Source organism: Oryctolagus cuniculus, chromosome 11 (assembly GCF_051225735.1).
Source record: "Oryctolagus cuniculus isolate XC-2025 breed Fujian yellow rabbit chromosome 11, ASM5122573v1, whole genome shotgun sequence".
Taxonomy (NCBI): domain Eukaryota; kingdom Metazoa; phylum Chordata; class Mammalia; order Lagomorpha; family Leporidae; genus Oryctolagus; species Oryctolagus cuniculus.
The window spans coordinates 33,504,416-33,518,372 of record NC_142877.1 but is presented as its reverse complement, the minus strand read 5'-3'; the positions used below and the strand labels follow the sequence as shown (position 1 = coordinate 33,518,372).

The following is a 13,957-nucleotide window of genomic DNA, read 5'->3' as shown; positions in this document are numbered from 1 at the left end:
TGTCTTTCATGAGGCTTGAATTTCATAAATTCTTGGGCAAAATTTTTCAAATCGCCAGGGAGTTGCACTGGAACCATGTTGAGGTAGGAGAGGAGGGAAGGATGTAAGAAGGCAGGGAGGGAGGTGAATGCGGAAAGAGGAGGGAGGGAGGCAAGGAGGAGAGAGAGGCAGGGAGACTCAAAATGTAGAAGAGGAAAGGGCAGACAGCGTGTCCACTTGTAGAGGGAGTGCTGAGAAGCGACAAAGCAGCAGGCAGCTTGATGTTAACCTGAGAATATTGCAGCAGGAAGCTGATTTGACGGGAAAATGCCGGGAGCTGTGGGGTTCACTGAGCTGAGCTCCAGGCTCTGAACAGCTCTGGATCTATAAACGAGGAGGATCATAACTGTTCTTGGAAAGGACAAGGGATGCTGAGAAGTGAATTAATGGATGCCAACACCTTTCAAATGTTGAAAGAGCAAGTGAACATAAGATGATCTTGCTGTTAGGAGGCTGTGGCTGCCAGCTACACGGGACAAATCGTGCACCCAGTAACCTGTAAACACAGTTAATGGAAGAGAACATCCTATTCTTGCAATATGCCTCCTTTCCTTGACCTTTTAAAATATAATAAATTTTTCACTCATTCTGTGGAATGCTAAATATCATTAAAAGATATCCAATCCCTTCAGGTTTCATGGACTCTGATTTTGATCTACAGGCTGTTGAACTGATTCCCAACGGCTCTCTCTACATGCTGCGAGGATAATACATATATCCTAACCAGGACTGTTCTGAGAATAGGAACAGTGATGAAAAGCCTTCTTTTTGACAATTCATGTTGATTATAAAATGTGATTCTTGTTTTGATTTCCTCTTTCATGAATGTTAACCCTGGATTATGGATTTATATTATGTTTTTCTGGGAAGGGGACACCTGAGTTTGTGAGTGGGTAGGGGGATAGTTTCAAATCATACTGCAATGGTCCACAGGGAAAAGCATTCTTCCCATTTTTTAAAAATATAAAGTATGTGTCTTAGGGATGCAGAGTTATTTAGGGTTCAACTAGGAACCCTGAAACTTACTGCTTTCCTGGAACTGTCAGGAAGGGCAAAGGAGGGATTCAAAGACTTTGCAAAGCCTTGCATAACCACCTTGTGTCTTCTCATCATGTTTTTCTCAATTGATAAGAGCTTTTTACCCCATGGCTTATGTGCAGCTCAGAATCAACTGCCATATTCCCCATAGAGCAGTATCTAGGAGAGAGAACAACTGTTCATCAGAGAACCAACCCTTATCAACTGTGTCCATGAGACCTTTAGGAGCAGAGAAGTGGCTGATTTGGCAGAAGCTACCCTAGGCATCTTCAATTTCAGATACTCTTGGCCCAGTGATAATTTCTTGGTCTATGACTGCAGCCAAGACAAGTCCATTTCTGCTGGGCCCATATGTTCTTGGTTGTACAAGAGAAAAACTGCCCAGACTCTTGATTTCACTGTCACAGAATGATCCTGCTGCACACATTGGAGCTTTACTACTCCAAGTTTGGGCCATGAACTGGGAGCAAGAACATCACCTGGAGATTGTTAGAAATGCGCATTCAGAACCAGAGTCTCCAGGGAGACAAGGCCTCCTGATGATGCTAATGTAGGATGCTTAGGTTGAGCACAACCCCCCCCCCCCCGCACCCTCCCCCTACCCTGCCCCGGTGATGCTGATGCACATTCAAGTTCAAACTGCTGTGACAGATTAAAATAAGTCAACAGGTTCTGATGTAGATGACAGTTTTCCTGAGTGTTGGAACTTGACATCCCCATATTCTCATTGAGCAGAGCTCTGTAGCGAAAGAGAGGGGTTTTATCCTAATGCCACACTTTCAGGATTCTTGGGAAACTGCATTCTCAGCAGAAGAACTTCAGGGAGTTGCTCAGGTATCCCCTAAGCAGGCATGCTCTATGGGGCAGTCCCCAAATCAGGTCCCAAGAAGGATTTTGCTGGAGCCATTGTTCTTACTCAAGTCCACTACAGAATCACTCAATGATGGTTCAAGTATTGGATCCCTGCCACCTACAAAGAGATCTGAATCAAATTCTCAGCTCCTGGCTTCAGTCTGACCCAGCCCCAGCTGTTTCAGGCACTGGAGGAGTTTACCAGCAGATAGATAATCTCTGTGTCTGTCTCTTTCTCTGTTTCTCAGTCTTTCAAATAAATAAAGCATCTTAATAAAAAAATCAAAGTTGGCTTTGTTGTGCAGTGGGGTTAAGTAAGCTATCTCCTGCAATACTACATCCTATATTGAAGCCCGGATTCAAGCCAAGCTGTTCCACTTCTGGTCCAGCTCCCTGCTAATGTGCCTGGGAAGGCATAGGAAGATGGCCCAAGTACTTGGGCCCCTGCCACCCATATGGGAGACCCATATGGAGCTCCAGGATCCTGGATTCAAGATGGCCCAGCCCTAGCTGTTGCGGTCATTTGGGGATTGAACCAGTGGATGGAAGATTTGTTTCTTCCCCTCTCTCTGTCACTCTGTCTTTCAAATAAATAAAATAAATTTAAAAATAAAGAATCACCTAAGGTGTTAATATTGCAGGACCTCATCTATAGTGCCCCTATTCTCAGCTTTGGGAACAAAGCACTGGGAAGCTGCCTTTTAAACAAGCCTGAAGGTAATTCTGATGCAGGCCTCTAATGAACCACAGTGTTTGGAGCCAAATTCTTACATTTCATTTAAATAACTGGGGCTTTTACTGAAATGAAGATTCTGATACGGAGTCAACGGTGAAGCTGAAACTTGGCTGCATTTCTAAGAAGCTGTCTAGTGTTGTACATGCCACTGGTCTGAGGACCAGACTTTGAAGAGCAAAGATATATGTCCAACTTGACATTGAACAAAGGCATATGTTAACTTGAACTTTTAAAACCTGCCTCAAAATCAACTGAGATGGAGAGAACAAGATGTAGGTGTCAACAAAAAAAAGCAAAATGGGCTATTTGGTAATGAGGCTATTCATGTTTTCAACAATACATGTGCCCACCTGACAGGCAACTAAATTAGAGCAGAGGGCAGATTGAACAGAAAATGTCAGCGGAAAACAAAGCAACTTCAACTGTGGGTCAGAACTGGCAAAATCAAAGGAATTAAATTTGCAGTTTGGAAAAAAAATCCTGAAGTGTTTAGAACATCAACATCAGCTTCCAGGGAGATGAAGTGAGAAAGGAAAAAAATTCACAATTACCTGTAAACTTCGGGCCACAAGGCATTTCTGTAATATATTAAAATATGCCTAGAATACAGACCTTAGGAATCTGGCAAAGTGACCAGATCCAACAAATAGAGCTCCATTTCATGGGGTAGATCCTCCAAGTTGAACAAAACCAACCTGCTACTCAGTAGATGAGGAATCTGTAATCCATGGAAATTAAGGGCCTTTTCTAAAAACCTCACAGTTGTGTGTGGCCAGAGGAAGGCTACTGATTACTTTACTTGAATTGAACTTAGAGTTCTATAAAAGTACCAGTTCACAAATAATTAGGTGCAAAATTAGAGTAAATCAGGGTTTTAAAAGATATATTTTAAGTTCTGAATCTGGCCATCTTTTAAATTCTGAAGGAAAAAAAAAAAAACTGGAGGAAAACCTGATGATTCGCTCCCCTAAATGCCTGTAACAGCCAAATCTGGGCCAGGCAGAAGCCACGAGCCAGGAACTCCATCCTGCTCTCCTATACAAGTGGCAGGGGCCCAAGTACTTGAATCATCTTCCTCTGCTTTCCCAAACACATTAGCAGGAAGCTGGATGGGAAGCAGAGTAGTGGGACTGGAACCAGCACTCCAACATGGGATGTGGGCATTGCAGCAATAGCTTAGCCCACTGAGCTACAGCATCAGGCTCCTGCTTTTTGCTTTTGTGTGCAAAAAGGAATTAGTTTTCATTCATGTTTCTGGCTGTCTGTATAATGAGTGTGAACGGCTGCAAAAAAACATCTGGTGGTTGAGTTCACAAGTCGCATAAATGTAAACATTGGCAGGCAGCTGCCCTGTAGATGCCCCAGTTGTCTTAATTGAATGTCAGAAGGCTCATCATGCTTCTGTTTGGGTGTAGAGAATAGCAGGGTTTGCTAAAAGCAAGAGTTCTGAAGCCAGATTAACTGGGTTTGCATCCTGTCTCCATCATGCATTAGTTAGTTGCACAGCCTTGAGCAAGTTATCCACCCTCTTTGTGACTCAGTTTCATCATCCATAAAAATGATAATCATAATAAGCTTGCATGTGCTTGGGCAGGTAAAATACATGGGCCACTGCTTGACACTAAATATGTATTCCATAAATGGCAGCTGTTATCATGTTTGTGCTGGTGTGGTTGTTGGTCTTTCTCTGGCTAACTCAAGGAGAATTCAAGGTAGCTGGTATGGTGATCCAAAATTGCGGCAGAGTTTTTTATTTTGCTGAATTTAAATGAAAACATTTCTTTAAAAAATTACATTAGATGCTTTTCTTTTTTTGAAAAAAGCAAGAGTCTGGAAAGTACAGTGCCTTAAAGAATAGCACTAGAGCTTTCTTAGAGCCCAATTTCAGATGGACAGATACAAGAAAGTGCTCCAAAAAACTGACTTGCAAATTGGAGCTGTCACTGCAAATGAGGTAATAAATCCAGCCACTGAGAGGCGCTCCTTTTTGTAGGAAGAGAACTAGCAAAGGACAGAATACATTCCTTTCTCTTGAAATGACCCTCAGAAGTGTTAGAAAGACTAAGTGCCAATGGATTATGTCATTCATTGGATGGATGTTTCATAATGAAACAAAACTAAGAGCCAATGAATGCAATATGTATCTCCTGAGGGCAAGCTAGAAATACAACTTAAAAATGGCTTACTTTAAGGTAATATTTGTTAACAAGTACCACATTTAATTACTTAGGCATTTGATTGTGACCAATTTGTTTTGAAGACTTAGTGAATTCTTCTGTAATGAATAAATGGAAGCAAGTGTTGCAAATTGGCTGGGAAAGAGGATCAGTGATGTGGAAAGGCTCTCAACAGGAAGAAATGCAAAAGGTGCTTGGGGCCAAGTTAGGACAGATGCTGCCGGCTCTAAGTTGAGCAATGTGGTGTAGTACTGGAGACGAGCGAGAAGGCCAAACCAGTGCTCTTTTGAGCAATGCCAGTCCCTGGCACATATCCATCAGATATTGATTTCATGGACTAACATTTTAGTTCCATGAACTTTGACCCAAGATAGAGAAGAATCTTTCATTTTGCAGCACTTGAAAATGAGTAGCTACGTGATACACAAATATACATAGGTTAGATATGGAGGTATCTCATTCTGGTGCTTCATGATAAAAGGAATATAAACCAATGAGGTCAAAGCTACTTTTTATTTGTGTAGCTCAACAATAAATGCAGATGTTTTGAAACAGGAAAATATTCACAAATATTAGCCAGAGAAAGCCGTGGGGAAGGGGAGAGCTGAGTTCTGTGTGAGTGCAAAGTGGCAGAATAGAACATACATTTCTCCCTCACCTGCCACAAGGTGTAGGCAGGAAACTGTGCATTTTAAGGCACCCAAACTGACTATAAATTTGCTTGTGACAGAAGGAGGCTTGTGAAAGTGCACTGCTGTATTCCAGGTCTGAATCAGATACACACACTCTATAAGACAGTATGTACCAGTGTGTTGTAAAAGGGAGGATCCTCAGTTTAAAAATCATGGCATAAAAATAGATTCCACAAGTCCAGTGGATAATGCTAACGTTAATGAGACTTAAATGCAAGAGTTCCAGCATAAACAGATGCATGTGTAGCATGACTGAAGAACACAATAATGTCACATGTTCTTAAATCTGAGGAATAATTTTTAAACATGCCTTATTTGGACAAAAGAATCATTACTGAATGTGTTGAGTACTTACGAATCCACGTGGTTCTCAAAGGACAGGAGAATTGGAAATGGTGAGGTCTTAAATGCACACTCTGCAATTGCCTCTATCACTTCCTGAAAGGAAAACACAGGTATATTAAAGACGCCAGGATGTTTAAGGTGCATTTTTTCCCCTTTGGAAAAAATCTATTAATAAGCTTGTCTTTTTCACTCATGGAATTTTATCAAATGATGTGAAATTGCTAGGCAGGTGACCCTTAAAATTTCTGACTTTTTATTCACCAAAAAAAAAAAAAAAAAAAAGAATGAAGACAGGCCTGGCTTTGTGGCATAGTAGGTTAAAGCCATTGCCTGCAACACCTGCATCCCATACGAAACACTGTTTGCACTTTCAATCCAGCCCCCTGTTAATGTGCCTGGGAAGGCAGCAAAACATGACCCAAGTGCTTGGGCCCCTGCATCCACGTGGGAGGTCAGGAGACCTGGATCAAGTTTCAGGCTCCTGGCTTCAGCCTGGCCCAGTCATGGCTGTTGCAGCAATTTTGGGGGTGAATATACAGATGAAGATCTCTCTCCTGTCTCTCTCCATTTCGCTAACTCTGCCTTTCAAATAAACAAATCTTTAAAAGAAAGAAAGAAGGAAGACTGGATTTTGGTAGAGGAGGAGACAAAAGAAGAAAAATTTGCTGTTGGTTAATTATATACACAAATGTACATACTTATTTTTATAAAAAAAGAAAGCTAATCACATTACAAAGATTTTGATCAGTAAGAGCAGGCAAACATCTTCACTCATATCTTCACTTTCTGAACCAAACCACTATAAAGCATTTGGTTGAAATCACTTCTGGTTGGCTTTTCATGCGTTTGTGTTAACTTAGCTTTAATTATGGTACTACTCAATTTGTATTTTAAAGAAAATGCTGTCATTGAGATATAACTTTATTGAGATATAATTCACATTGAAAGTGTGCAGTTTCAATGGTTATTGATATATTCACAGAGTTTGTGGAATGCAGCTATCATCCCAATTTAAGTTGGGGCATTTTTAATCACACAGAAAAGAAACTGTGTACCTGCTAGTGGTCACTCCCCATTCCTGCACACTCGCCCCTTCCTGATTCTCAGATCTTCAAACTGAAACTGGAATCATACCATCAAGAATATAGACTCCTGGATCTCCAGCTTGATATCCAGAGATCTTGAGACTTCTCAGTCTCTCTAAACATGTAAACCAATTCTATATAATCTCAATTTCTCTCTCTCCATACATATATATATATAAAATATACATGTATAGATGTGTGCACATGTACATGTATCATATATATGTATTTATACCTATGTATACTTACACAGAATTTATTTCTGCTGTACTCTCACTCTATCTATATATACATCTATATATATATACACACACACATATTTATCTATCTATCTAATCTTCTGCCAGATCTCTTTCTTTGAAGGACCCAGACTAATACATAGCCCAAAAGTAGCCACAGACAATATGTAACCAAGAGCATATGGCTGAGTTACAAGCAAACTTGATTCACAAAATCAGGTGGCAGTCTTAATGCGGACTGTCAAAGATATTTTGTTGGCCACAGAGCTAATCTGATCATTGGCTTAAAACCTGATTGTATCCAAAGGTAAATATAATTTTGTGTTACAGATGATCATTCAGGATGAGAAAATTATTTCAAACTTTTAATTCTTTCATGGATGCTATAATTAGTGGATATTGGATATGAAAGTGCCTTCCTGCTGCATTGCTCTTATTAAGCCAAAAATCAGTGTTCAGAGACTTCTAACCCTGTATTCAATAATCTATCAACCATATGGTTCGATTACTAACCTCCAGTGGGAAACACTGCCCTTGAAATCCTTTATCCGAGACAGACAACAGCAGGGTATATTTGGAGATCCATTTTATCTGTGCATTAATATAGCAGTGAAATTGCATCCTACATTATTATTTCTCTCAGGCAATGGAGACTTATTTTCAGAAATGCTCAGTTTAACACCATGCTCAAATTTAACACATCTGCATCTTGTATTTGGTCGCTTTACCCAGTTTTACATCCTACACATTGCTAATTAAAAGGGAGCTACCAGGGAGGGGTGAGGGTGTGGTGTGGGATAGATTTGGACCCAAGAAAATGAAGAACAAGTGCTGAATTACTAGATCATGCCATCAGAACATCTAGGGAATGAGACACAGAAACATAAGAGCAGATGCATGGGCTAAATAACAAATAAAGCCAGACTGCAAAAATACAAAGCCCTCTATAAAGAGGCTGACTTACAGCATGTCCCCTTTCCCAGAACATAACCTTTCATTTTGGTTCACACAATAAACAGGTGGCAAATGCCAATAGGGACTCTTATTTTGGGGGATATCAGGCACCGAAGCTTTCTCCACCACATATACTGAAGGCAGATAAACTGTGTGATATAAAAATGATGAACTTTCTAAGCAATTTATTTTACTGCAGCAATATACATGCTGTAGCTATAGAATATAGTCTAAGGGACATTGCAAAAAGCAGGCCCAAATGGAAGGGAAAGCCAAAGCTGGCAAATGCTGGGAGAATCTTTTCACTGCCTACCGATACAAGTGTTTAATATATATAGAATTTCACATGCAAAAACAAAGACAAAATTCACCTATGAACAAAGGCATAAAAGTCTGAAAATGAAGTACTGTGATTTGCTGTGATTCGAATATGACCCTGAAAACTCATACTGAAATTTAATCATCACTGTGAGGTATTGAGAAGGTTGAATTCTTGTCTGGTTAAGGTATCTGGAGGTGGTACCTTTGGTAGGTGATTAAGGTTAAATGAGGCCATAGGCTGAAGCCATAATCCAATGAGACTGTGGCTTTCTAAGCAGAGGAGGAGCGGTTCAGAGTGAGGTGGTTCAGTGTCTCCCAACATGCGGTAATTGGTGATGCTAAGGGACTCTGTGGAATCCCCACTAGCAAGAAGGCCCTCACCTGATGTAGCCGCCCAATCTTGAACTTCACAGCCTTTTGAATAGTTAGCCAAATAAACCTCTTTTCCCTATAAATCACCCAGCTGTGGCACTCAGTTATAGCAGCAGGAAATAGGCTAGGACATGAAGGCTATGCTATATTTTGCCTACTTGTTTTGGGATGGGGAAACTCATTCAAAAATCATTTCTTTTTTTTCATCTCGGTCTTAAAGTTATTTATTCAAGAAATTAAAAAATATATTGAACACCTACTATATGCAGGTTTTATTCAAAGTGCTGGGGACAGATCAAGGAACAAAGACCCACTTCCTTGTAAGCTTACATGCTAATAGAAAGACACAAAAGAGGTCAGTGTTGTGGCATAGCAGGTAAAGGTGCTGCCTTTTATGCCAGCATCCCACATGGGCACTGATACATGTTCTTGCTGCTCCACTTCCAATTCAGCTCCCTCCTAATGGTCTGGGAAAAGCAGTGGAAGATGACCCAAGTGTTTGGTCCTATGCCAACCATGTGGGAGACTCAGATAAAGCTCCTGGCTTCATCCTGGCCCAGTTTTTGATGTTGCAGCCATTTGCAGAGTGGACCAGTAGATGGAAGATCTCTATGTCTCTTTCTCTCTGGAACTTTGCCTCTCAAATAAATTTTTTTTTTTTTTACAAAAAAGCTAACTTCCCTGACTTCATCATTATACATTGTATGCATGTATCAAATGATCACACTGTACTATACAAACATGTACAATTAAAATAATAATCATAAAGAAACCATAGAAAGAGAAAGTAAAACATCCCCAGGTTTAAAAAATTATCAAAAAGAGAGAGAGAATTCCTTGGTAATAGACTTGCCCTACAAGAAAGTATATGCTCTCCTTTAATGTTTGCTTCCTTATCTTTTCTTTATGATTGGTGCCTACTATATCCTGTCTTCCAGTTCCTTCGACAGTATATGATACATTCTCGTGTTCTATGGTCCCCACCCTGTGCTGTGGAGCACTGTACCCTATTTCCCTCTGACTGAATTTTGGTGCTCCTTATCCAATCTCCCTCTAACATTCCTCCTCCCACCCTTCCCAGCCTCTAGTTATCACCATTCAGACATCACATGAACTATTTTTTTAAACTTCTATGAGACAGAAGAGGCAGTATTTGGCTTTCTACATCTGACTTATTTCATTTAACCTAATGACCTTTGGTTCCATCCGTTTTGCTGCAAATATCAGGACTTCATTCTTTTTTATATGGTGGATAACACTCCATTGTGTCTATAGACCATATTTTTATATCTATTCATCCATCAGTGGACATCTAGGTCACTGATTCCATATCTTGGCTATTGTGAATAGTGCTGCAGTGACATGGGAGTGCAGATATCTTTTTGATAGACTGATTTCATTTCCTTGTGCTATACACTGAGAAGTAGGGTGGCTAGGTCATATGGTAGATCCATTTTTAGTTTCCTGAGGCACTTCCTTTCTGTTCTTCATAACAGCTGCACTAGTTTGCATCCCCACTAATATTTTATAAGGGTTTAGGTTTGTGCACATCCTCAACATGAGCTTTTAAGGACACATTCCAAGCACAGCACCTGCTTGAAGCCTTTCTCAAAAACCACCTTCTAAATGAAGCCTTCAGGGGACTCCCAATTTAATACTGTAGCCAGCCATCACTGCATTCCCCTTGCTCCCCTGCCACATTGTTATTTTTTAATTTTTCACATAGCTCTTGTAATAATGTACTTAATTTATTTATCACATTCCTTGTTTATTGTGTCTATTTCTTTTTTTTAAACAAAGATTCATTTATTTATTTTGGAAGAATTACAAAGAATTAACTTGCTGAGCCACAGCACTGGCCCCATTTTTGTCTCCTTAAGCATTTTTTTTATTAACATATAATCATTGGTCATATTTGTGAGATGCATTGTGACATTTCAATGCATGTGTACTGACCAAGTCAGGGCCATCAATGCTGCCATTTCTATTTGCTTTATATTTAGAGCCTTTCTCTTACAGTTATTCATAAAGGATATAATAGTGAACCACAGTAAGTCAATTAAAAACTACAATTGGAAATGCTAATTGCCTGATTTGATCAGTTTAAGCTATAGACATATATTAAAATGTTGCATGGTACCCCATAAAATGTACATGCATATATGTTAAGCAAAAGTTTTTTTTTCTTCTGACAGGCAGAGTTAGACAGTGAGAGAGAGACAGAGAGAAAGGTCTTCCTTTCCGTTGGTTCACCCCCAAATGGCCGCTAGAGCCAGCGTGCTGTGCTGATCCGAAGCCAGGAGCCAGGTGCTTCTCCTGGTCTCCCATGCGGGTGCAGGGCCCAAGCACTTGGGCCATCCTCCACTGCACTCCCTGGCCACAGCAGAGAGCTGGCCTGGAAGAGGAGCAACCAGGACAGAACCAGCGCCCGGACCAGGACTAGAACCCGGGGTTCCAGCGTCACAGGCAGATGATTAGCCAAGTAAGCCACGGTGCCAGCCAAGGAAAAGTTTTAAAAAATTAAAACAAAGTGCTTATGTAAGAAAAATCATCCCCAAGTTCATATGCACATGACATTTAGCAGTGGAGGCTTTGGGAGATAATTAGGACTAGATGAAGTCAGGTGGGTGGGGCTTTATTAGAAAAGGAAGAGATCTGAGCTGGCACCTTTGCTTGTCCCACCATGTGATCTCTCCTCACCAGTGCATCAAGAAGGGCCTCACCAGGTGCTGCACACATTAGTGCCATACTTTTAGACTTCCCAGCCTCCTGAACTGTGAGCCAGAATAAAACTATTCTTCATGCATTACCCAAGCTCTGGTACATTGAAAATGGACTAAAACAGGAGGTAGGGGAGAGCAGTGCAGGTACCTAGTGAAAGGGCACTCCAGGCAGAGGGAGCAGCCTGTGGAAGGGGGACCTGCCTGGCATAGTCAGGGAACTGCAAGGAAGGCAGGAACACGGGAACAGAGTGAGTTAGGGGGGAAAGCAGCAAGAAACGAGCTAATGGTGAGGCGGGGAGTAGATCATGTAGGTTCTTTTCTACTGTTTCTCATGCACTTTCTTGCAAGTCACTTTAAGCACTAAGTTCTGGGAAACCTGTACGCGGATAATCACGTGGAAGAGGCTGGGACTAGGAGATGCAAGAGAGGTCTCTGAGTGCAAACTTCAAAGAGATACTCAAGCGTCCACTCTATACCGATGTGACCCTGAGAGTGATAGCATCCTAAGATTTTGCATCCTAGATGTCTTACTTGCCTCACTGTAATCTCAGACTGATATTGAGAATCTCTGCTACTGTATATCTGTTTGAACACAGGTTGACATTTCTTCTCCACACACCCATTCCTACACACTGCCACTCAACTACAGCTCTGCCAGACCTACCAATCTTGCTAAGGTGTATGAGCAGGAGGCATAGCTGGCTTTCTGTGGCCACCCTGCTCACTCCTCCAACCCCCATCCAGCAGGCAGAGACAGCAAACTAGATTTAGTCTTAAGCCTCTAAATCTATCTGCAAGTGCATGGACGTGGTGATAAGCTGGGTTTCTGGAATCCAAGATGTTCAATGAACCAGTGACTCTGGGATAACAGATGTGACTTGAAGAACCACTTGTATCGTCAAGTGCATAAGGAGAGTCACTCTACACAGACTCGATAGCACAGTCCAAGAAGAAAATGCTCCAAATAAAATAAATATGCCTTTGAATGTGCTTGGTGTTTATTATTTCCAAGGAACTCTAGGGGATTTTAAAATTTGAAGAAAATATAACTTTTCCTCACTCTGAGGAGTCTAAGAGGTGGGCTGAAGGCAATGTGGGGGAGGAGCAGGTCCTCCTGGTGGTGAGTCAAGTGCAAGGCCATCCTTGCCTCAGCTCCATCAGAAAGCACTGTCTGCCACTCCAGGATCATCTCTATCCATCAGCAGAGAAATGAAACCAAACTGCACTGGCCCTACACCAGGGTCACCCGTCCCCACATTTTCTTAAACATCCCAACCAGGATAGGCTGGGATCTTCGGTAAGTGGAAAAGGACAATAGTGGGAGTTGGTGGAGGAGGTGGGAGAATACAGAAATGAAGTAAAACCCTATCGATTTTTGTTTAAGAAAATCCCAAGACCTGCAGAGTGCTTGGTTTTAAAAGTAGTCTCAGGGGCCGGCGCTGTGGCACAGTAGGTTAATCCTCCGCTTGCAGCGCCCACATCCCATATGGGCGCCGGTTCTAGTCTCAGCTGCCCCTCTTCCAATCCAGCTCTCTGCTATGGCCTGGGAAAGCAGTGGAAGATGGCCCAAGTACTTGGGCCCCTGCACCTGCGTGGGAGACTGGGAAGAAGCACCCGGCTCCTGGCTTTGGATCAGCACAGCTCCATCTGTTTCGGCCACCTGGGGAGTGAACCAACGGAAGGAAAACCTTTCTCTGTCTCTCCCTCTGTCTGTAACTCTACCTCTCAAATAAAATCTTTTTTTAAAAAAAGTAGTCTCATCTTTGAAAGACATTGTTCAGAATTCAGGTCAAGCCCTTTTTAATCTTTGTTATAAAAATTAGTGAAGAGGGCCATTTTTCCTCTAATAATTGAAATATAGCCCAAGTTTAAGAAATCATAGGTCAAATTCCTTAGATACAACACAGTAAACATATTTTAAGGTGCGAGTGATACCACTTCTGAACAGTTTCTTTGTTGTATACAGTAACTTTGATCAGAAAAAGCCATTTGTCTAAACTGAAACTGGCTATCTCTTGACAATCTTGCTTCTCTCTTGCTGCTCTCTCAAGTGACAGCCATTTCTTTTCTCACATCTCAAGAGCTCCAGGCAAAATGCTGGGGTTTGGAATAATTTTGCTCCCAAAGCTACTTCTGAAATATTACTTATCCATATCCTGAAAAAAAAAAATCCCAGTTGTTCTGAAACTGCCAAACCGGTTTTCACCCCTTCACTTCTGCCATTGACTAAGCTTTCCCTAAATCAGTGTAGATTTGAAAATAGACTCATTGTCTTCTTTTTTTTTGACAGACAGAGTGGACAGTGAGAGAGAGAGAAAGGTCTTCCTTTTGCCGTTGGTTCACCCTCCAATGGCCGCCGCAGCCGCCGCGCTGCAGCCAGCGCA

The 13,957-nt window shown here is 41.4% G+C and overlaps 1 protein-coding gene across 6 annotated transcripts in view; it reads right to left on the bottom strand.

Annotated features, from left to right (window-relative positions):
- The window catches only part of PLCB1 (phospholipase C beta 1), a 792,589-nt gene that overhangs the window by 196,558 nt on the left and 582,074 nt on the right, over window positions 1-13,957 (bottom strand). For all 6 annotated transcript variants that reach the window (XR_016215911.1, XM_051846235.3, XM_008256382.5 and 3 more), the window contains one exon: window positions 5,890-5,972. Coding sequence is in view for 5 of the 6 variants with exons in the window: in XM_051846235.3 (XP_051702195.1) it covers window positions 5,890-5,972 (83 nt within the window). In the remaining variant the exon portion in view is untranslated. The remainder of the gene's footprint in view (window positions 1-5,889; window positions 5,973-13,957) is intronic.